This window comes from Colius striatus, chromosome 11 (genome assembly GCF_028858725.1).
Source record: "Colius striatus isolate bColStr4 chromosome 11, bColStr4.1.hap1, whole genome shotgun sequence".
NCBI classification, from domain to species: Eukaryota; Metazoa; Chordata; class Aves; order Coliiformes; family Coliidae; genus Colius; species Colius striatus.
In genome coordinates, this window is record NC_084769.1 from 9,292,390 (window position 1) to 9,318,296 (window position 25,907).

General features: G+C 35.5%; 1 protein-coding gene across 1 annotated transcript in view; it reads left to right on the forward strand.

Moving 5' to 3' along the window:
• Positions 1-25,907, forward strand: part of DPP10 (dipeptidyl peptidase like 10) — a 440,052-nt gene that overhangs the window by 278,258 nt on the left and 135,887 nt on the right. Inside the window, exons 4-5 of the mRNA XM_062004641.1 lie at positions 6,993-7,087; positions 17,182-17,256. Coding sequence (XP_061860625.1) covers positions 6,993-7,087; positions 17,182-17,256 — 170 coding nt within the window. The remainder of the gene's footprint in view (positions 1-6,992; positions 7,088-17,181; positions 17,257-25,907) is intronic.

Sequence of the window (25,907 nt, forward strand, 5' to 3'; positions counted from 1 at the left end):
ACCATGACATAAATGTCACAATCATCAAATAACCCAAATGTAACAATTAGTATTTCTAGAACTTCTATTTGACAAATAAAATTTACATTAATAGCAGTGTGACTTCAATAGGAGTAGTTGTTTGGGTTTTTTTTTCCCAAAGGAGTACTATTGATTCTATTAAAAGTCACAGTTTGAAAACTCTGAATAGAATAATATTAAAATAAGCCCTCTGACAGCAACACAACTCTTGCATGGCTAAAATGAAGCATGCACAGAATATTAGGGGCTCAGATTTATAAATCTCCGAATTCCTGTGGCTTTAGTGAGCCTAAGATGCCTCTTCAAGTTTTCCTAAGTTCTCAGAGTCCATGCAGGGTAATGTTCCTGCTTTTATGCTTTATCAGAGAAATCTCAGTTTTTTTCCTGAAGCCGTTGGATCATTTCAGGTTCAGCACTGGTGACTCATAGTACTTAGTTGACTGATGGTGCCTCATATCTCTATTGATTTGTGATCTCTTGTGATATATTCCAAATTTAGAGACCTACAGACTGACAAAACATTTCACGTCACCTCTGTTCATTCACACGCAGGACATGACTAGCTTTATCTGTACTCTTATAGCTGAAATACGCAGTTAAGAGGCCTGTCAACAATTTTAGACATACAGAGAGTCTCTTGGAGTGACTCAGTGTGAGGAAAAAAAAAAAGTAGGGAAAAAAAATCAAGAAACTTAAGAAGTTACTCAGCGTGCTATGGATGGGCTGAGTGACTTGTGGCAAATCACTTCAGCTCTTTGTGTATCTTCTTTATTTGTTACCTTTGGTATTGTGTTTGATGTTTTTTATCTAATTCTTTGAGGCAGGAAATAGAGGCTCTGCAACAAAGTTTCTCACACAAAAGACTTGTGCATTTGTAAACAAGGAAAAAGTTGATTCCTGAAGAAATAGTTGCATTTCCTATTAGTAATTGTATCTTTGTGAAGTAAGGTACTGTGGCTCTCTACCAAAATTTTGTCTTTCAAGTGGATGAATGAACAAATAAGCACTCAACAATTAAGTGACAGAGAATAAAGAAACAACTCAGTGGACTAAAGTTACACAAATTATATGATTTACTTGGCAAAGCAGTCGTAGTCCAGATACCACTTCTGATACCATTGCTTACAGATACAGTAATTTTGGGTAAAGATAATAGAGTTTTTAAATGTTTGGAACATAGAGGTTTAGTCACAATTTATGTTTACATTAAAGTATATGGCAACTTGCCCTTTCAGCCCACTCTGTATAGTTTACAGGACAAGTTGCTTAATGTCAGTGATGTGTTAAATCAGAGTCAAATAAACCACCACCATTCAGCATCCTGCTTCAGAAAGCTGAGGCATCAAAGGCCATATAGGCCCTTGGCCAAATTCTTACACTAGCACAATTCAGGGCTTGATTTTCAGTGATGATGCTGTAATGAAGGATAGAAGTTAAACCAATTTTGTCCCCAAATAATATATAATTTTTCATTACAATTTAAAAGGGCCTGAGTTTTTTCAGATGTGATATTTTTTCATATGACGTCATGTGAAGCTAGTTGGAACAGTGAGGGCTACAAATGAATTCCAGAGCATTTAGGACATAGCAGAGTGTTGTCAATTCAACACATGGACGTAAAGAAGTTATTGCAGAATTGATGAGGGTCAAGCTGCTTGTTCAATACAAAAAGTTTTACATTGATTCCTTTGCGCTTCATGATATTTGCATTTCAATATATATCAGGCCAGGCATAGTATAGAGCTTCATCTCCTGTCAACATATATCCTGGACTTGATCAGAACTGAACCTAAACTGTGCTGAACCTAAAGCAGGAACAATAGCTGTAATAAAACTATTTCTAGGAAATACTGCTTTCATTTCAAAAGCACCTTAGATTATGGTGGCATCATGTTTACATAATAGTTGCATCACTGACGGCTATAGTTATGTTGATACATACATCCAAACTGTGATTTCAATTGGATTAATCATTTCAGCTGAACACATGTTCCACATCCTTTGTCTAGAGCTGGAGCACATGATGGAAATATTTACTTTCAAAAATATGCAATACCATAAAAAATTTGGACGTTAGCCTAACAGTGATAAATGATTGTTGATTCTGCAGCTAATGTTACTCTATAAGGGGCTGTAATATTTATGTTGCTAGCAGGTGAAATTATTATGTTGTGTTAACCACTGAAGAATTTTGAGTTTAGAGTTTGTTTTCATGCTATATTTTATTCGATGTAGCATTTCTTGTGGAAGTAAGCTGTAGAGAACCCGTTCAGCAGCAGGTTTGGTCTACAGAGCTGTATGTCTGTTGAGCAGCCTCCCTCAGTGTCAGTTTTAGAAACAAGCTTGGAATCAAGGTGGAATAAATTCTTCCCAAAGGTAGTTATCTCTAATAACAGCTGAGCCTACCATAGCTTTTTTTTCCTATCATAAAACTGACTACTGAATCACCAAGTTTGTTATCTTATTCAGAAAGACTTTGTCTTCTAACAAACATAGCAAGTTTAATTAAACTACATACTGCAGTTCTGAGGAAAAACCTTAAATACACAAGACAGAAAACAAGAAAGATCTTTATGGCACTCTTTGTTGAAACTCCTGCAATCAGTCAAATCAGTTTGGTAAGCTGAACCAGAACAATGTCAGTAGGTAAACTAAACCACCTGCTGCAGGGTAAGGCAGGGGAGAGGAGAAAGACCAGTAGTCCATTTTTGTCTGTTTGGGAAAAAGAAAATTATCTTCTGAGCTTTGTGGCATTTACATGCTGGGCCTTTGAGCACTATACTGGCCATACATCTGTGTGGATTCTCTGAATGAGGCTGCAGTACTAATCAACTCCAGTATCCCCTCTACAGCTGAGATCAGTATTTGATAGTTTGTAGGAAAGCAGTGTAAGAAGCACATAGAGGAGACGAATTATGCATCAGCAGGAAAAATAAATACCCCTTTATCCCACAGGCTGTCGACTATAAAAACCCAATGTTTGAGATTTTTATTAAAATTGACTTAGCACAGAACTACAAGCACGAGTTATATTGTGCAGGCAATCCTGTCTTCCTAAAGATTCATCGCAGAACGGGATGAGAAAATCAATAGAGGGAGTTAAATCCACAGATTCCAGGCCAGAAGAGATCACGACAGCCATCTAAACTCAACTTCTACCTGCATTCAGACTAAACTAATTCTTGATATAAAGGTGTAAAGTATATCTTTAGGAAAAACATCCCAAGGCTGCCAAATCTGTGATCTTGTTTGCTGAGTTCTTCCACACAACCCAACCTCCATACCTGCTTTCATTTTCCCTTAGCTATATATATATATATATGTGTGTGTGTGTATATAAGCTAGGTGTCTTTGAGCTTTCGCTTTCTTGACCTGAATAATTTTACCCATTCCAAACTTGCATTTTTATATTTTCTTTCTTATCCAGAGTTATGTAGACAATTTCTTAGCATTCCTCTTTCCTCATTTCCCATTCTCTCAGTGTGCGTTCAGGAACTGGACATTTTACAATAGTGTTGATCTTACCAGTGGTGTGAACAGAGGCAATATCACCTTAGGACTTTACTCCTGATTCACATATACTGAAGAATTTTATTAACTCTTTTTTTCCCATGATATTGCACTGAGAACATATAGGTCAGTATTTATCTATATAATCCCATAAGTATTTTTTCCTGTCAGTGCTTTTCAATTCCAGTCTCCCATCTACAATAACAACCAATTAACGAGGTGAGACAGGTCACCTGGTAGGAGTACTCTATTATTCTTAGTGATACTATTTTTAATCCTCCAAATGTGTTTCCCATTACTTCTGTATAGTGTAAGCTTTGGAATCACAATGTCATAAAATAAATCAAAAGCCCTGAAGAAAATGCAATATACAGTTTCAGCATAGTTGCTTCTATCAAACGTAAACCTGTCAACCTTTATTTTAAAAGATTTATGTTTAATAAAATGCTATGAGGTATTAATTACATTACTAGCTAATATTTTGTGGAAAGAATCCTGGATTTATTGAGCCACTATTTTATTTGGGAGTGATGTCGGGATAATTTATGTACAGACCCTTGGTTGTCTTTCTTCACCTTTTAGTAGCAGAGAATAAACTTACCAAGTCACTCAGTGCTCTGGAGTTTCCCAAGTTTACAGAAATTTGAGATCTGTTATAAGTAGGAAAATGTCAATGAGTTGTTTTAAAGCTTATTTTGTGTCCATCATCCAGGGCTGGTGACTTAATAACACATGTTCTTTATAGAGGCTTCCTCACACTCTCCATTAGTCAAGACAGAATATGTTCTATTTTAGGGATGTCCTTAGATGGATAAAGTAGCTCTTCAGTACTGCAATTTATGCACAGACAGGAAGTCTTTACCTAGTACTACTCTCTGTTTTAATTTAAATGAGAATTCCTTTGATATAGGAACTCTACTCTGAATGGATTTGTGAAGTGTCAGAAATTCCTGAACTTCTTTATGGTGAAGAGACCGAGATAATAAACAAAATAAATCTATCTGTTGTGTAAATGGACAATGTCAAGGATTAGGTATTATTTTCTTCTGTAGACTTTTTGACTCTAAGAAAAAATTCAAAACAAATGTGTATTTATGAGTCTTTTCTATGTTTGAGCTCTCAAAAAAGAAATCATTATATTGTATGGCTATCAATTATCAAAGGTATTGATTGGAATGAGTTCTACATGTGAATTAATACGTCTATATGCTCAAAACTTGCATGGTATTTTGATATAATCTTTTATCTGAGAATCTCCATTCATTGTGCAAGCTCTGGTTTCATTCCTGCACCTCAGGAATTAACTGCTGAATCCAATAGAGCTGAAAGCCCAAGTTCAGTGAGAGGTGTAATTACTGTCCAGTAAAGTTTGCCCTTTGAAGAGGCTTGACTCTTTTCTGTTCTCATCTTTTGAAAAAAATTTAGTTCTAACTTGAGAATAAAGGCTTTAATTTATGTTTTTCACCATGTTTGGTATTCCACATGCTTTTTCACACTATGAGTATGACATGCAAGAAAAGCCCTAGGACTGTGTATTTTACTCATGATCCTGATAGCAATTTTAAGGGAAAGTTCTTTATTTGGGGTGAAATATTCTCAGTAGGGTTAGTTAATGGGGTATGATGCTGTAAATACTGTTGGCCAAATGTACATGGCATGTAGAAAAGCAGGTAACTCCTGAGAAGGAGTTACATTCTTATACTGTTGATTGGTTTTGGTTAGCATATTAGTCTCAAAGCAAAAATGCATTGTTCAGAGCACTCTTCAAGCAGGGGGAATGATTGTGGCTACCTGACAGTAGTTGACAACAGTCAGGTTTTTTGTTGACAGCAGTTCAGTGTCTCTGGCTTATATTTTGGTGTTTACTTATAACTAGGGACAGTTTTTTGGCAAGAGAACTGTATTTTTTTCTGTATTATTGATCTGCACTACAGTGTGCCATCATTGGGGATTTTCAGTGGTTGGGTACCTAAAAGAATACAAGGAAAAAAACTCTAAAAGGAGCTTCAAAAGCTTTAACGTTCTGTAACCTGAAACCAAAATAACTTTCTACAATGTGTTACTTCTTTTTGTGCAAAAGTAATATTTGATTTTTTTCTTTACAAGTAGTTATTCTTAATTCCACACTTCACAATCTAATTTTCCTTCCTAAATTACAGCTGTGATAATACTGTCCTTAACTCCATCAATCCCACCGCACTTCCCAGCCATGATCTTAAAATACCTTTGTAAGCTCTTCAAATCAGGCTTCATTCATTTTACAGAACATACCAGAGGACGTTCACTAGTGCTGTGTATCTCGAGTTTCTATGGAGTCAATTAAAACGTAGCTCCATTTTTCTGAATAAGCCAGCCATAGTTTTATGATAGCATAACCTTTTTCTCCACTCTTGTTTACTTCCCACTTCATAAAATTCAGGGATCTGTAATGAGTTTCTGAAATGTTACTGAGGTTAGAAAAGTACTTTTGTCTTTCCTTTAGTCTTAATTTAGAACTTTCTTTATGCTTTCTACATTTTAATGATAGAATAGTTTAATTTTACTTAAATATAGATCTCTTACATAGTTCTTATATAACACAAAAGCATCAGCACTCAATCTAGTCCATCTCTTATTAGAAATAGTAAGCAATTTGGCACCATTTTCTACGTGAATCAAGGTTTATGTAGTTATTATATATTTCTTGGTAATCGTGCAGGCATTAGCACAAACAGACACAAAGAAGTGTCATAGAAGACACATTTTGTAATATTATTTTTTCCTTTGAATTCAGGCTAATTTGTTAATTTTTCTTGTGGAAGCTTACAAATCAAGTGGTAGATAAAATAACGACAGTGCATCCCATGGTGTTTTAAGGGTTCTACAAATACACCTCTTTAGCTTTAACCCTCATTTGCTAACATTCAGTTTATGTGGCAATCTGTGGCCCAATGCTGATCACAAGGACAAGGACTGTTTTAAGATACAGTGCTTGGTCAATCCAGTTGCTAGAGAGACAGAATATTACAGAAGTTTTTCTGTAATCACTTCTAAAGAGATGTGGGAATATGGTGTCCAGCAAAAGCTTCTTTTCTTTGCAAAACTTTACTTTGTACATGGCCATTTGCATAGTGAATATGGTTACACCTTCAAGTATCAGAGTGATGGTGATATCTAGGTGAGAGTGGATACAGATGTCACTTCATTCACATCAGTTTCATTGGATATGGTTTTGCCACAGAAAATGTTTGCATTTAAATGAAATAATATTTTTGAGTGAAGTAAACATGCCAAAGGGCATAAACTGGTATTTTTCAAGCTCATGAGGCTAATCAACAAAATTTTATGAGTGTGATTCTCTCAATCATGTTTGCATATTGTAATAAAGATTTTCTAATGACTTTAATACGCTGAATTTCTCTACAGATATTGTATTAAGAACTCATTCTGTTTGCTAACCGTTAATGCCTTTGTTGTTGCAGATACAGCAGTGGTGTATAAAAATAGGAATGGACATGTTGTTGAACTGAATGTAGAAACAAATACAACTACATTATTATTGGAAAATTCAACTTTTGTAAGTAGTATATAGTATTTACTTATTTCTTAGTGGAAGTATGCTAACATTTTTTTCCTGCAACAGGAGTCAGCGAATATAATATTTAAAGGTTACAGAAAATTTGTTTATAACTTAGACTAGATTGTGTATGAACAGAAAGTATAATACATTCCTCTGTCACTGCATGATTTCTGGCTGAAGTTATTTGTTATTTTATTCAATCTACGTATAGATAACCAAGATATTGGAGTATATGTTGTTGGCTGTAGTCCATGATTTGTTCAGGCTGTTTGAAGGATCATTCTTGGCATATGTGCTGGTGAATCTACCTGATGTCTATTCTAATAAGAGATTTCATTAAATAGGGGAATGCTATTCAAAATGTTGAGAGCTTTTCACTATTAGAAAAGGGGAAAATGTTCAAAAATTGTAGTAAGATTTTCCTTTAAACAATTAAATATGCAAATAAAATTGTATTTCCTTGTCCTGTTAATCTCTGGTTTGATTTTTCTCTGTGCATTAATGGCAAACTAGATGACAGGGGATTATTCCTCTTGACCAGTGAATAGTGTATACATGAGTGGTTTGCATGTTTCTCCCTAGCAGTAATTGCTAAGAAATTTTTTAATGTCTTAGTCTACATTTTTTTTTGCTTTGCTTGTTGCTGTATTTTCAGTGATACCCCTTATCTCCTACCCTGTAATTCTTGTTAATCAGGGTTTTGCAAGATAAACCTGTGGCTTGTCAATCTTTCCTCAGAAATACTCTGTACAGACCACTAGCTGTTATTGTTAATTCCTGGTTTTTTTTTTTAATTTGGTAAAATCTTTTGCACCTGCAGACCTAATAGGATGACTCACTTTCATCAGCAGTCTTTGACAAAGGCTAATTTTATTCCTGGGCTGTTTCTGGCCTTTGCTGATACAGATTCCTCCTTTCAAAGCATAGAGCCCCTCGTGACCTTTTCTACTAACTCCTCGAACTAGAAAGAGGAGAGTAGAAGTTCAGGAGAAAGAACTTTATGCTGACTTGCTAGGTCAATGTGAAGATGAAGGAGAAGGGAGGAGAGAATTGTATTTTTAATGGCATGTGTGTGAAGTTCTCTTTCTGTAAGCTGCACACTTCCATATTCTGGGATGTACCTCAGGGTCAGGATACCTCTTAGCCCAAAAGTGTCGGGCAGACACAATTAAAAGTGGGTGAAAAGGTGAATTTCTGTGAAGTACAAACCACAAAGTGTTACAGAAGCATATTCCCTCTTATTCATATATGTGTGTGTTAGCAGCTGGGCTAAGCACGGGATTAATTGTGTCAGGCATGTGTACCGCCTTCAGTATAACTTGAATGCAAGTAGCTGCTTGGTCATTTCTGGCTATAAAACTTGACTTTAATGACAAGACTTGAGTTCCCTCACAGATAAATTCATATACTTTTGGCTGCAAGTATTTGGCTTATGTGATGTCAAGTGTAATGCCAGCATGACAAGCTATTCAGGCCATTACGCTAACCCAGTCTTGCCAAGTAATGATGGATCAGTAAGGACAGGCTGCCTCACACTGTGAGCATTGCCTCTTTCTACAAAATTGGTCTTTGGGCTTTTTGTGGAACTGATTTGTCCTAAAGTCATGAAGATTGAAAGAACTCTAGACACTAAGTATCTAGTCTTCATTAGAAATGTGAGACTCTGGTCCAAAATGAATACTATTCAAGCAACCATTTAACAATTATGTATGGAACAGAGACAAAAATGTGATATTTTTTTTTCCTTCAAAATCCCTCTCTGCATTGTCCAATGCAAAGAGTGTTAGAGCTAAATTAAGTGAATTCAAGCAATGACTATTTATAGAGAAGTGGAATAAAAAGCTGAAAATAGAGCAGGAGACTCAATAAGTTTGTTGCTGTATGTTTGGAAGAGAGCAATGGGAAATGTTGCTGTGCCCAGTTGTCTGTTGACGAGGTGGCCAGCAATTAGAACAGGAGATCATAACATTACAGAGACAGGCTGTACAGGTGAAATCAAAAGATCTCCTGTTCTCTAAGCACCACTGTCCTCAAATTCACACTGTTAAATGTACTCTTCCAAAGTTAGACACCTGGATCGTTAATCAGACATTTTCCTCACTCGGTGTCACATCTGCTTAATCACTGGTGCATAATTAGAATAGTGCTGGTTTAATGACTCTGCAAAGATATCATGTGTTAATAAAAAATACAGCACAGATTCAACATAGGCAGTGGCAATGCAAGTTCTTTCGTTCTTCTCTATCAAGGGGTTTTAGTCATGGAAGAGTCACCTTTTGATGGGAGCTATTAGTCTACTTTGAGACTGTGTTCCCTCTCCTGTTTGCCTCTCTACTCAAGCAGCCTGCAGTAGTGGCAGGTTTTTGTTAGTAATGTTGGTAATTGTCCATTGAAAATTGAACAGCCATGATAAACTCATTGTGCAGAGGCAAGGGGCTAGTAATGGCTCTTTGCCACTACTGAATGGGCTGTATTTGAAGCAGCAGCTCAGAAGAGATTTTCTTTTTCCCTCATTACTAATCCCTTGAACCAGTCTTCCACTGCGTGCAGATCACTGGCTCTTCTTTTGCATCATAGGGATTGCCATTTTTTGTTCAAAGTACATTTCTCCTTTGTGTTGTTTATTGTCTAAGAGTCAGACAGCCCTGCTGAAGAGCTGCTATGCTCACTATGCATGGGTGTCACAAAAAATGGAGACTGTGGGTTTAAAAAAACCCCAAAGGGTGTTACATGTATAAAGATCTTTGTTTTAAAAACTACCTCTTCAAAAATATTCAAGCACCTGGAAAGAAGAAAGGCTAGTGTTTGGTTGTTCTAATATACTCATTTCTCTTCCATAGGGAAGTATCTGTCCAAATTTCCCGAAGGAAAATAAGTATTTTCACAGTTTTGTTTGGTTTTATTAGGTGGAAGAGATTATGGCCCTTCATTTGTCCTTTTCAAATGGAATTCTTTTCTGTAATCAATCTATTAGTAAAACAATCTGGCCTTTATGTAATTAAACTGTCAGCAAAGCAATACTATGGACAACAAATACAATGATGTAAGTGATAAGAGTAGCTTGTAGAGCAGAAAGAATATCTATTAGCATCTCCAGATATCATAACTTATAGACACTTTCTAATACATCTTTGCCCTCTGATTGTGTTGATGTGGTACAACCTGTTTAAGCTGTGTAATAAGCAGTCAATATTCTGAGCCAGTGGCATATAAATGTTAACAGCTGGAGGCTGGGCAAGTCTTCTGTTAAACAGAGCCAAAAGAAGCCCTAGACATTAATCACTGTGTGGCATCCTGACGTTTGTGATGCTGCCTCGATATGTGATTACAATATGTTCTCTATCATCTGTCTGAGGTGCCTATCACCATGATCCTAAGTGACATACCCACCAGTTTTTTCAGCATTTAGTAATACTTTAGTACACATTACAGTTCCAAAATAAGTAACATTATGCTACATTTATCCAAGTAATTTCAGCATTTAGTAAGCATTTTGTTTATTCCTTTTGCTGTGAACTATTACACAAAGTAAGAGCAGGTTACCAGTTCACACACAACCCGTCTGCAAGATCTGTCTGAGACGAAGAGGAGAGTGTGCAGGACAACATGGATTCTTTTGCTCGGGAGAGCTTGTTCGTCTGCTCCTTTATCATGCTTTTAGCTCAGCCTGTCTTGTCTGTTTTACAATCCTTAAACTCCAACCAAAATGAAAAAAGCAAACACAGAGATGAGAGAAATCATGTGTAAGGACAGTGTGTTCTGCTGTGGTACTTTCCAAATGTCTCGAAGCTGCAGAAAAAAAGCTTTTGAAATTTTCCCTTCATTTCTCCCTCTTAAAAAAAAAGCTGCAATAATTATGAAAGTGATAGGATTGTTATTTGTTAGTCCACAGTTACACTGCTTTTGTGATAGATATATGCAAAATTATTCAGATACTATGCATACACCCTAACAATCGGGAATCCTGGATCAGAAATTAATCTAGTGTGATTCCTTAAGCCTTTTGAGTGTAAATGATGGTACATATTTTGAGTCATCAAATAAGAGGCTGTTGATTTGTTTGCAATGCCTGATGATACAAGTAAAATTGTTTTCAGTTTAGAAACTCTAGGATAGAGTCCTGTGTTTACAACAGCTTTTCCCCAGCTCTGTGCTTTGGACTCTTCTACAACTCAGCTGTTCCTGACTTTCCCCCTTGATTTCAGTTCCTTTCCAGCACTTTTTCCAAGCTCAAGGAGGAAGTGCATCCTAAATGTTAAATAAATGTTACTGAGTTGCAAACCTGTTTCCAGGGGCTTGCCAGGAGTGTAGCCTAGAGTATGTTGTATTGTGATATTACTGTGGACCATCTTTTACGCAAGGATGGAGAGAGAAGAATTGATTCTTGCTGGCTGCTAATGAGGGGATGGTGTCAGAAGGATGAGCAGAGCAGGAATAGCCTTGGCTCATGAATCATGATTAGGCTGTGGCAGCCCAACTGTGAAAACCCTGTGGAGGCCTTGCAGCCAAAGGCAGAGAATGAGAGTTTAGTGAGAACAGGGCTTTTGGCAGGGATTGTTTTGTGGTGCTTTACAGAGTGGTGTTCATAAACAGTCCCTCTTGATGATAGTTCTTGATTTTTTTTGTTTTCTTGGTGTTCCACACCACCACACCCCCTTCCTCTTTTGATGGGAAACTTGGTGCAGCATCTTGATGCGATTATAGTTCCTTTGTTGATTAATGTAGATTTAATTGCCAAAGTAGTTTACATGCTTGTATTTTAAGAGCCTCACATATGAGATTAATGAAAGGATGAATAATGGTAAATACATTAAACAACATTATATAACCACATAAATATTAGTAATTGTTGCAACACTGGACATTTTAATGACCCACACATGTTGTAAATAGGTGGTTATGAACACTGTAACATTATCTCTGCTCTCCCATGCTCTTCTAAATGTTAAATAACCCCCTCAGCAAAAGCTTTTCAGTAGAGGGGTTTTTATGAGTTAGGGTTTATTGCTGCAGTGCACCTCTGTGCATAGAGATGGGAAAGCCTGACAGATGGAAGGGTTTGCAGTCACTGTGGTTTGATGGTGGCCATTGGGTTTTGTCCAAGTGAAAGAGGTTTCAACATACAAAATGAGGGGAACAGTACTTCAAACTGCTAGGTTAGGGTAGCTCTGTGTGGAATCTCTCACTAAATAATAAATCTGATGAGTTCATTCCTTGACATAGAAAATAGTTAAAGGTTAGATTTATCAAAGATGGGAAATGAGAGAGAGAAAATTCTGTGATTTACTGATTAGAAGTTATTTTTTACTAGGGAGTCAATGATGCGAGGCACTCGGGAGCTGTTCCTGTCTTTTTTTTAATGTCCTACAAGCACCTCCTCATGTGTCTGAAAGTATGTTGGGACTACATGAGGAGTTTCAGGTGGGTTTGGAGAATTTGGTTTGTGTTTTGGAGAACCTCCCCCATCCAGGATGGCCTCCATCCATAAGCTGCAGTTCAGTTTAGATAATGTTTAAAGACACATCCATCTACACTGGATAAAAAACCTGAGTGATAACACAGAACACTACAACCTTTTTTTTTGTCTAGATTAAATGTTCAGGTGACACAAGAAATAAAGCATTAGGAACTGTGACCAGGGAAACCCAAGTTCTTAAATGTTCTAATTAATGTGCATTTTCCTGATTATAACCTGGCTCTCTTCTCAGAGGTCCCCTGTTTTTATTGCTACTAGTCTTGCTCTTCTACTGGACTCCACTCTCAGCTGCTCCCTCATCTAACCTCCTTTCAGTCAGCACAGAAGGAAAATCTTGTTGTTCCCTTGATTGCTGATACCACCTGAGGAAATTGCTACATGCCAAATGCCTTCTCATTTTTCAGCTAATGTAATTCCATCCCATCTGATTCCTGTTATGCATTGCCCTTTGGTCAATGCCTGTCTGATAAGTTGAGCTCGATACCTATGAGAATGCTAATGAACTCCCATACATCAATGTTCAGTTATGCTGTTAAGTTAAAATTCTGATACAGGTGCAGGTAGGTAATAGAGAAATAATTTCCTAAATAGTGGTATTGCCACCAAGCTCTAAAGTAACATTCTGGAGATCTTGAAATATTTTATCTTGGGTGAATAACAACAATTTTTAAAGCTTAAGAATGCGTAAAGTAAGTGTGAAGCAATAATTGGAGAACAACAATAGGGATGTGGAAGATGTAAGTTTATGTGAAATGTATAAGTACAGGAAAGTAAACCAGAAGGAGGGGTAAAACATAAGGAAAAAAAACCCCAACTACAATAAATAAGTAAAATCTTAAGAAGCAGAAATTTCCTTTAATTGTTAACTATGATGTAGTATTTGACTTAAAAATATCCAACTGAAACTATGACAAAAGTACTATGATGTGTTTGACAGGTGTTAAGGATACATTCCTACAGCTCTGTACTACACTATCATATAGGTAATGTCCATCTGTCAATTCTATAGCATATTTTTGAAAGGCTATGAATAAGACACTGATTTCAATGTTACAGAAGTTAAAATCCACAAAAATAGTACAGTCAGCATTTTATAGTAGGTAAAAGAATACAGCAAAGATGAGTGGAGTAGCCATTAAGTCAATAACTCAGAAGCAGACTTTAAGAAAACAGAAGAAATAAAAGGGAGCTGATACTGAAGGACTCCTGCTGAGGATGCAAGACCTAAGCCAAGCCTAAAACTTGTCTTAAACACAATCATAAGTGGCATTTCTATTAACAGCAAAGCACATGTAACATGCAGTATGAAAAAAACAATGCAAAGTATTGACATGGGAAATCAAATATATTGTTCATTAGAATTTTACTTCCATGTTAATAATCCATGGGGAAAAGCAGAAGAAAAGCCAATTGTGTGTGTGTGTGTATGACAGTGAGACTAGCAGTCGTTGCTTGTCTGTGGGACCATTGCATCACGCATCACTCTAGGAGAAGAATTAAAACTCTTATCATGTGAGGCATTTCAAAAGGAACCTAGAAATGCAGTGTTTAGTATGATTAGATCTACTTAGATAGTCACTTGGGGTTTTGGTTGGGTGAGGTTTGCAAGATCAGATATAAGATCACTCATATCTGGAAAAATAATACCAAATTCAACAGCACAGGAAAAAAAAGGATGTCAGATTTGGGAATTAAAAAGGGAAGGCAATGTATAGGAGTTTAAAACCCTTTTTCTTTTCCTTTTCTTAGAGTTATGCAGCCATGTGAAATGTAACTTGTTTAGGGATTCTAGCAATTTATCCAGTCAAAGCATTTTCTGTTTGCGTACAGCTGATGGTTTTCAGAGTGATTTTAAGTCTTGCTATGGCTAGGTAAAACTGGCAAAGGTTAGGGACATAAGGAGATTACCCTCCCTTTTTCCTCCTCTTCTGTGTTTCCTCTGTTGTGGTTTGGAAAGGGTATAAGGGTATATATGGAATGCTTAGTGCAGCACTGTGTTGAATTATCCCTAGTTTCTTAACTAGCTGATACTATTCAGTGATGTAGAGGGGAACCAGCCCTGTCTCTGCATCCAGGGACCATGCCTAATTAGCCATCTATTTTTCTCCTTATTTCAGAGCTCATTTGTCCAGAGCTTATTTGTTACATGTCTTAGAGATCAAGCACAGCTAAACCATAGAGGTATAGTCATAAGGGGCAGCATTTAGATCTGTTTTCCTGAACAAAGGCTAAATAACTCCTGACAAAGCAAGAAGCTGGAAAAGTTGCAGGTATGCAGACATGACAATGAAACAAGCATCCTTCACATTTTTGATAACAAGGCACCCAAGGTTTTTTAATTCCCAATATTTTTCCAACACGAGTTTTTTGCAAACTCACGAATATATTCTCCCGAGAAGAGAACAAACCCTTGTGGTCAGAGTCTTCACAGACTTCTTTTTAATGAATAAACGTATCTAATCCCCATACTGAATGTCCTGTCTCCCAAGGGCTTGAGGGCCTATGTCTCACCTCCTACAGCAGCACTGAAACTTTCCTTTAAGCCCATCACTAGCTGATCTTATCTTCTCAGCCATGGAGGCAGACATCTGTCAGCTGACGAAATACCTTTGACGTGTTTATTGGGAAAAAAATGAATCTGTCCTTTGTTTTAGGGACCTTACAGATTGTGAATTTACTTGCTATGTTAGGCAGGAGGAGTCAGTGCATACAAGTAGATAGTTTCTGAATTCGTGAAATAGCTTTATGCTCCTTTTAAAAAGAAAAATGCCATTAAACCAACAAAAAGAATATTATTTTGCCAAAGCAATTACTTCCAATAAAGAGATTGTAGCTTGCTGGCATTGCATGTACACCATGTGTTTGAGGCATTTCTGGAGGCAAACAGAATTTTGTGGGTGAGTGCAAGCTGAATGAACAAACTCATCTTCAGTAGGATTCAAATGATTTCAAATCCCAAATCAACAAGATTCTACACTTGGATATAGAAGATGTGAGTAGCTTTTGCTTGGAGTGCACTGGAACTGCTGATAGTTGGCAGCTGAGCTACTCAGGTGTTTGCATTAAGTCCATCATTACTTTTGTAGTGGCATAATCAGGGTCTGAGATTCTTACTGCATTAAATGGTCAGAAGCAGGTTCCCTGAGAATCAATTTGGAAAGGTGCCTGGCTTATATATTACTGAAGACTGAAGGAGTGGGGCAATAATTAATAAACTGCTAGAAAGCACAGAAATTTCACATCTAAGAGTGTTTTTAGTGATGTGCCAAGAAAAGGTAGTGTTACTCGTAGATTAGCATTAACATAATCTCTACTTAAAGATGGTTAACTCATAAAAGATGAATTTGATCACAATAGAAATCTTCTCTGAATGCTTTGAAGGTAAAAAAAAGGATGCTTTTAGTGTTTTTTTCCTTTTCTTTCCTCAAGATTGCAGATTCATCTTCTAACTTCTGATACTGTCATGCTCTTGCATCAAACTGATACACAGTTTATCTTAAAAAACCTTTCATTTGCTTTGATTTCTTTGGTTAGCATTATTCTAATTGTATTACCTAGGAACCTGTGTTTGATCTGTATCAGTATCCAATCATATTCTTTTTTTAGGAATATGTCTTTAGCTATCCTGAATGTATTAGTTTGTGACTTCTGGTCTGTGTACCTCAAAAACCCCATTGAATTCATTAGTTTATCAGTGAGATTAGGCTAAAAATAACAGAATGCTTAAAAAGTAACACAAGACAAAGCATTCTTTGGAGTAATGGATAGATCTTGTTCTGCATAGCTGTTGGTTTATTTTTTTTCTTCTTGTACCCTTGTGATTCTGTCATTTTCTATTCTACTTTTTCTGTTCTTACCTGCATTTTTCACTTCTCCATTTTCCCTTCATTCTGCAAATAAATGTCTTGAGATTCATTTAAAATTATCTCCTTCTGTGCCCTTTAAAGTACATTCTTATCTTCCTCATATATTAGATACATTAAATTCTTTCTGACATTAACATTACCCCTTGATTAAATTACAGCCCTGAATTCAATTGGATGTCATGTAGTCTTGGGTAGATGTAAAACAATATTAGTTTTATAATGCTACCTTATGTTTTACTTTGCTCTCCACTAAGCATTTTCTTTCTTTTAAGAAAGTTTTTCTTTAGTGCAAGTTGTCTTGCAAAATGTTTATGTGTATGGAGTTAAAAGAAAGAGGCATAGTACACATCTTTTTATTTCTTGTCTATTATCTTTAAGCTTAACCTAATGATGAATCTCCCTTGTAATGATTTCTGAAGTACACACCAACCAAAGTGTCTTCCTTCATCCTCTGTAAATGAATTGGTTATGGTTGTTATCCTTGGACCTAGAGCTTTCAGTCATGATAAAAAAACCTTCATCGGCTTCTTAATTGGTACTTAGTGTTAAAGCCAACTTCAACTATTGTCTTTGTACTGATACCAGCAAATTAAAATGATAATTATTTGAATCCTTCTTTTATGAAAATTACATAGGTGGTATAAACTAGATCTGCCATATGAATGGGAAGTTCTTAAATTAACTCTATGAACGTTTGCAGAAAATGATCCTTCTTATGCAAACTCACTTTTATTGTTACTTCATTTTAGGTAACATTCAAAGCATCAAGATACTCTGTTTCGCCAGACTTAAGATTTGTTCTTCTTGCGTATGACGTTAAACAGGTAAGCCAACTATTCATAACCAAAGAGCCTCTAATCTAAAACTCTGAAACCCTTGTTGGTTTGTATGTTTCATCTACGATTCTGCATAGTACAATATGATATTTGATTTCTCTTCCCAAAACCTTCTGGTTCAGTGATGGTGATATATTCTAGTGTGTACGGTGTAAGGTTCTCAGTTGAGGTAAATTGCCATGGCTCCTCTCAAGTGTCATGCTGGTTTTTGTAGTAGAGATTTCGTAACTCTTTAAACTGTTCTGTTACTGGTTGATTATGTGAAAACTTATATTTTGATATTTCTTCTGTTTAAACAGCTGCTTATGTCATTTATGGGCTATGGAAAAAAAATAATCAAGGCTCATTTATATCATAGACGTTTTCAGTAGTCTGAAACCTGATGGTCTGAAAGTCATTGGACAACATAATGTGTATTCTCTGTTTCTCATAGTGTTTAGAGATTTCTAGGCTATAATGTTGTAAAAAATAGTTTTGATCAATAATGCCATATATAGTTTTCTAAAACAAGTCTTTGAACACCGTAAAAAATGAAAATGATTCTATGAATTTCATCTCTGCATATTGGTACTTTTGTAAAAAGTGTTATTAAAATATTAACTGTTTTTATTATAGAATAGTTCTGGATTGATAGACTCAGTGCTTATTCGAGCAAGCTTGGATTTGTTTGGTTTGTTTTTATCAAGTTTTGGAGTAGTAAAATCTACAAATACCTGTTAATAGCTGTGGCCTTAATATCAGAAATCAATGTTCACAAATAAGATAGAGTGCTATTGTTTATCACATTATACTGCAGTATAGTTGTTTATTTACTGTTTTGTGTTTGTAACTGGTAAAAGTAGATGTGTTGTGGGTTTAAATTTTTAGAAATATAAAATATTCATTTCCAGGTTAGCTTTGAAACCTTTCTGGCATCCTGGTAATATTGCTGTATTAATCTGTGCATCTGTGGCTTCAATAGTTACATCTTCAAGCAGGAAAATGTGTTGAGAGCTGATTTGAAATATTCTAAAGGTATTAATGTAAAATTACGTGTTGGTAAATAGATAAAAGTAGGATTTTCTTCTAAGAATTCTAGTGGATTCTACATCAGGCTCTTTTAATGATAGGCATATATCAATAAACTAGCAAAGGGCTACTATTGTTCAGTTCACTGTTTTTGTTGTGAAGAGTTCCAGTTTGATTCCTGTCTCAAAAATAATTGCATCTTGCCATTTCCTTACTTCTCACCATGTGAAAAAGTTTAATAATCACTCATACTAACTTAATTTTTTTATTTGGTCTATTGGAATTTTCATTTTGGATGGATTTTGTTTGGGATTTTCTTAGTAGCATATATAGCTGATAATAAAGAAAACATAAGAGTATCCATCACAATTTATTACATCCAATGTAGTAACATCAGGGATGAATCTCTGCCCCAAAATAAAGATGGTCCATTGACATACAACTTGCTCTCAGTGCATTGTGAATAGATTACTTTGCAGTAGAACTCCTTTTCTATATTTCATTCCTGAGTTTGTTGCAAAAAGAAACTTTATCTTTCTTTTGCACTCAGTTGCTGGTAGTTACTTAAAGGGATGATGTTTGGATCATTTATGTTTTGAATGTAGCCATTTGTTCAGGTACATTGACAGGAAGTCAATGACTCTTGAGTAAGCTCCAACTGGGCTCATGGCTTTAAAACCAGAAACATACTGTGATTGTTGCATCCTCTAGAAGTGGTGATGGTGTTAAAATTGGTTAATAGCTGAATGTTGTCAGTCAGATATAAATAATAATAACGCAATTCCAGTCTGTTACCTCCTGAGCAGAATCTGTTGCTGAGAGTGGAAGGGAAAATAACCAAAAAGAGTGTAAACCAATTCTTTCAGAAGTTACAAAAAATATTATCGTGAATATGCTGTAAAAAGCTCTTTATTCCTCCAAGTTTTATGATTCTTGGAATATTTGTTAGGCTGGGATATTATGAGACACTTCTGTTTTATCAAAATCTATTGGGGAAAAGTTATGCAATGTCTTGCAAAGCATCTTTATTTCTGCATAACTAATGCTTCCAAATAATATGAAGGTTTAAGTTGGTGTTCATTCTTCTTGGGCCTTCTCTTTTTCTCTTGGGCCATCTCAGGATGAGAGGAAATCCACCTGTCTACCTTCCTCCTTCCTCTGGCTGTTAAATTATTAAATGTACTGCATGTGAAGTTAAAATTAGTATGAAATGTCAGAACTTAATTGGAGATTGTCAGTAGAATCAGGCCAGTTTCTTTCTTCATATCTCATTTCTGTGTAACTTGTCACAAAACTGAGGTTTTGCTTATTGTCATGTGTTACAACACATGATTGAGTCTTTAATGATACTCAGTTCAAGGAAGTGCAAGTAACTTAGAATAAGCATTTATCTGCTATAAATTGCCACAGACCCGTAGTCCTTACTACCTATGCATACCCTTTTATTTTTCCTTCTTCATAAAGATTTAGGGTATAATTGCACTGTAATGTACTTGATGGGATTTCTGCTTTTGCAGACTATCAAGACTTTGGGTTGTAAAAATTATAATCATTGTTTATATACATTCATCAGTGTTCTTTGTGACATACAGTAATACAGCTGGAACAGATTTATTAATCAACAGTTTTATAAATAAGCTAGTGTGTTTCAGCTGAACAGATTGGAGAAAAATAGAGACAAATGTTTCTTGAAGACATTTTGTCATGAAATTGTAATTAGAAACAAGGTTATTTTGATGTTTGGATTAAAAATAAATGTTCAGTTAAATTAAATAGTTGAATATTTATTTTACTGTTGTCAGCATTTTCCTTAATCTATTTTATGCTTGGAATGGCAAACTTTAATTAAATTTGCAGTTGTTTCAGCACAATTAAGAATACTCTCTATGCATAACGGGACATAAATCTGCATGAAAATAAGCCATCTTTGAATACAAAAGTAATAATTGAATGAATCATTTAAATCATGCTTAATAGAAGGAATAAAACCATTTCATGTGGAATAACAGCTGTTTTGGTATAGCTCTATAAAATTCATATGAAAGAAAATCCCTTTGCTAAGGAATTCAGAGTGTTGTAAATTGATTTCTGGACATCAGATTCCCTCCGTCTATATCATAGCAGTTCACAGAACGTAAGTCAGGATTACTGGCATATAGGCACTGTGGCTGTCTGTCTTTTTCTTAACAGAAGCTGTGGCAATTTTAGAGGTGCTTTCTGTGTCTACTTTGCTACAGTACTCCGTAGTTCACCACACTTCTGAAATGCTTTCATTAGTTCTCCAAGTTTTTGACTTTGCCAAAACTTGCATGGATTGACTGTGTGTAGTTCAGCCTGCCTTTCTGTCACTCACCATAATTTGGTTGGTATCAGTGAAAAAGACTCATTTTGCAAGGCAACAGATCAGTAAGTAGGAAGTAATTTAAGAAATGAACACATATATTCTTGCTGAATGTCCTGCTATCCTGATTCTTCGGGAACAGTGTGAACACAGCAGCAGGGAAACCATTATACAGGTTGTGTGCAGAGAGGGGACACTTTTGTAGCACTTTATCTTTTTGATTTTCCTTTGAAGATTGTCAATGTATAAGCAAAGAATGTGACACTGAGAGACAGAGCATCTAAGACAGTTTTGATTTCCAGAGGAAAGGTTATTTCACTATTGCTGTTAATAAGGTCTGTGTTAAAGTGCCATAGAAAATTTTTCACTCTGGTGTTGGTGTTGCCCAACTATCAAATCCTGATTTATAATTTTGACTAGAAAATGAAAATCAGACACCCTGCTCTTGCATTAATTGTAAAGCATGGGACAATAAATTTGCAATTTGCAGTTCCATAAGCACTTAGATCCTAAGAAATTCTTTTAGCATTGAGGAACTTCAGTATCCCTCAGCAGAAGGTTATATCTTACAAGTTTTCCCTGGAGTTCATGTAAAATGAAAAGCAGCTTTATTCTGGATATTAGTGGGTTTATGTTCTCAGACTTCATAGGCATATTCTCCTCATGCTCTTACCAGAGTATAATATGCCACAGAAGAGAAAGTGAAGAAATAAATGAGATCAGTTCCTCTTTGTAAGTCCCCTTCTTTCCCTCATTTGATTTAATAATCTCTTCCTTGTGATTTGTTGCCTACAAACTGTCATTTCCTTCTCCCTGATTTCAAATCCCTTTTAAATACCAACTTTCTGGATTTTTTTTCCTACTCCATTCTCTTTTATATTACTAATGCATCATTTTCTACTTTCAATGCAAGATGAATTATGTGTAGGGTTTTCTGCTCTTGGTTCATAAATGTGGTTAAAACACAGATTAAAGTTCAGCTCTAGTTTAGAAGCATAATCATTTATAGACTCTCTAAAAAGAGGGAAACGTCTGATTTAAGGGTACAAACTGAAATGTTTTTTAGCTACAGGATTTTAATAAAACAATATATTTAACTTAAAGCACCCTGAAAATAGCTTTTAATAGTTCTTATGGTAAAATCAGGTTAATCTAATCCCTTTCAGAAAGGGAGGAGAAAAATCATTTTAGATCTAAACAGCACTCTAGTCAAAATGAAAATTATTTCAAGTGGTTTTGACTTTTTGTACCTCAATGTATTGAAGCAAAGATGAAAGTCCAACAGTGTCTGAAGCAAAGAAACACTAAGAAAAATAAATTACCTGTCTGATATGTGCTGATGCCTGTCATCACCTCTCTGCTATAATATCTATTTTTAGAGGATAATGAGAGGGAGTAGTGACCACAGTCTACAGCAAATGGGGGGTGAATGGCAACAAGTGCCACGCTCATCAAGCATCACCTCTGATACTGGCTTACTCGAGTGCACTGAAAGAATCTTCAGGAGTTTGTCTGTAGATTAGAAGAATCCATGAGGGGAAAAATACAATGAAGTCTTAAATTATGATTATCTCTTTTGCATTAAGAGATTATCTTTCTACCACTTAGATGGAAACTAAATCTTCAGTCACCTCTCTTCTTGGTCAGTGAAATTAATTATTGGGGTTTTTTTCTGAAAAAATTAAAGAATAAATCACCTTGCAATGTGTCTTATTTTTATCAAGACACTGTTTGGTGTTAATGTGTGCAGATGTTTTCAACAAGATAGTTTAGACAGTGCTTATGAAAATCTGACTGAAGAACATTATCTGGAGTACCAGCTAATGATTGGAAGCATGCACAACAAGGATTAAGTGAAATCTGTGTTCTAATGCATTGAAATAATATTTTCTCAATAGGATTATTCCATACAAAAGAATAACAAAAGGCTGCTTAACCAGCAGTGATCTGGACAAAAGTGTTTTGTGTAGTGCTGTCTATGAAGTAAAGATCTGATATAAAATTCAAACTATCAACTTTTTCCTCCAGCAATGCATGATTCTTTAGATAAACCTGTTGTTTCTCTCTTTAGGCCCACAGGGTGATCTTTCATCTTTAATTTGTTCACTTTGAGATGAGTCCAGGAGCAAATCATGCATGTGCATACTCTTGAACTTATGAGATCATAAATAAAAGTCTGATCCCGACATGGCTTTCTCATTCATCTTTATCTCCTGTCAAGAACACAAAAGACCAATTTTTATCAGCTTTAGAGTGGTAAGGGGAAAAAAAAGGGGATTTTAAGTGGGATCCAACTTGAAAATTTGAAGTTATTTCTTGCAAATATTTTGGTGATTATATTTTATTCCTCCCTTAAGTACACCAAGATTAAGTGTTTAAAAGGTGAGGTATTAAGCAGCTAATGGAATTGAACTGCTCAAGTTTTCCCCTTTTAAAGGCTATTGTTTCACTTTGAGTTGAAGTTTTAACTGGATAGATTAGAATTTATTAACATAATAGCTAGGCTGTAGGTGATCTTGGCATTCTGCTCATCTTTTGCACATATTGGACTTTATTTTATATAGCTCCACAAATAGGCAAGTCATTGGAAAGATATAAAAAGACAAAGTCTTTGCCTGAGGAGATGATGTGCTTTGTAGTATAATCTGGCAAAATTAATCTGGTGGCACTGTATGTTATCATGATTTATCCCATAGGAGTGAGTATTCACATGAATACATTGTGTCCCACTTACATGTAAAGTTTCATAAAAATTATATGTCAAAACATAGTAACCATCAGTCCCTATAAGTAGAAGATGGGGAAAATAATGTGTTTTATGCTGAGAATCATAAGTGTTGATGTTTATTTAGTATTTGAAGATAAATAACCTTTACCCATGTTGTAGTCCTGTAAGTGCTTGCATTTAATTCAGCAGACAGTTTACTACTTACTAGAAGTAGCAGAGTTATACCTGGAGTGTCTGCATATCTTTTGCCTTATTTATCTTTATTTATGCATTGTTACATTTACATTATTGGCATAATTGTGATGGGAGCTCCTCTCTGCCAGGGTATTACAGTGATCACCTGCATAACAGGGGGTGAACAGTCACAATTTCTTCCTTCTAAAAAATTCTAAACTAAAAGGTAGGGAAACCAGTGTACAGTTTGGATGCTTCCACTGTCGTTTTGAATCTAAAATGAAAGTGATTTTGTCACGTGTCTATCTGCATCCAGGTACCTATTTTTCAGAAAGGGGTTTTTTTTTCAAATCTTCTAGAAAATGCTTGTTTTCATCAGCTGGTGTGACAACTCATATACACAGGTTCAGCCTTTTGTAAGTTACCTGAAATAGAAAATGCTCCACATTTCACTGGAAACCCTATGAGACAATGTGCTTACTTTTCAGAACACTTACTGCTTCTCTCTGTTCCATTTATACTTACAGGATTGCTATTCAACCTCAAGTTTTCTAACAAAATAAATAGTCCTAGTTTAGATAGAAGACATCTTTTGTCATTCAGAATTGCCAGAGTTGAAAAATCAGAATTCGTGAACTTCTTGTTCAGAGATAGTATTGGAAAAGAAGCATTGTGTTTTGCTATTGTTCAGTAAAAATGGGTTCCAGGTTATTTAGTTCTTCAAACAAAATGTTTATTGACAGAAAAAGTACTTTCAGTAATGCCATCAATCTTACCAAGTATGAATACTGTTATTTCAGGAAGACTTAAGTAGTGTCCAGCCAAGTTTCCAAATTTAGAAACTCAGTCTTAGCATAACTGCTTTTTACGTGGCTGTGTTCCTACATCACATGATAGTCCACAGGGACTGAAATCCCTGTATGTTCATCCTATGTAAACAGATAATGCAACACAATTTAAGTCAGCAGCTCCCTCAGTCTATGAACAATTTATTTTTATGCCATGTAAGTTCTAGCTTCTACTGTGAAACCACCAACTCTATTGCATCCTCCCTGTTTCTTTTCTGTGCATTAATAATATGCAGAAATGTCCATTGTAAGTGAAGGGTTTGTCCATCACAGACCAGAGACAAAAAAACCACTGCGTTCAAAAGGTGTGGATTTTTTTAAATGACTGTTCTCACTTACTGCAATCTGTTGTGTGTACTAATGGTGTTAGCAGAAATCGCAACTGAAAGCTAGTTTTATAATGGTATTGTAACATATGATTTATTTTTTTTAGGTGAGGTACTAGTAACATTTTTACGAAATATATGTGAGAATAAGTCTTCCTCAGCAATGCTGAATGGAAAAACAAGGTCTTTCTTTATAAAATTAAAAAATAACAATCTGAAAAATACAAGGATATCCTGAATAAATAACAGAGCAAGGACTGGTAGGAGTGCTAATTGGAGACTCCATTAGTAGCTGTTAGAGGCTAGAGAAGTTGAACAGAGCTTTAATTTGGATTAAGATCTGACAGAGTTCACCACAAGCAACTAGAGGCAACTGATACACCCATCTGTTTTTATAATTTCTTTGTTCCACGCTTCCAAGAAATAGTAATTCCCTTCCTTAATACCAAAAGAAGCTGGACTAAAAGAATTTTATGCATCTCCCGCTTTTGACGGGTTTTACGCTGAACATGAATCATTGTTAGTTCAACTGCTACACTTATTGATTTCTCAGATACAAGAGCTTGCTTACATCTCCAAATACAGTGAATAAATGACTTCTGAGGATGAAAATCACTTTATAGGTCTGATTTATCCATTATGCGAATGTCTTACTAAAAATGCCATATATGGTTTTTTCATGATGTAGATACCAGTGTGTTCCATAATGACTCATTTCAGGTTTAAGTTAGACATATGCTTTCTATATATACTGAGAATAAGCAAGATTTAATTACTTAAAGACTATCCCTCTTAACAAATGCCTACAGTCCAGTTCATGCGTTCAATGCACTTAAAAAATCCATTTTAAACAATGGGGATTTTTGCTTTTATTTCATATTTCATGATATACTCTATCTGAAATTCAATAATAATGTTTCTTACTGAGAAATGCAGTATGCATTGTAGCGTTCTCATTAAACTTTTAAATAAGATACCATTAGTATTGATGACTGTAATCCCAAATGGTCACTTAATCATGAAATAATCATTGATCACACATTCAGGATTTTAATCTTGCAGCCAAACTAGCATATATTGATAGTGGTCATGAATTTTACCAAAAGGAATTAAGATCTTTCTTTGGTTGCAGTATTATGGATTAGGTTTACAAACTAGAGCTGACTTAGTAAGTTTTCTTTTTTTTTTTATCTAAATACAACGTTTGCCAAAAT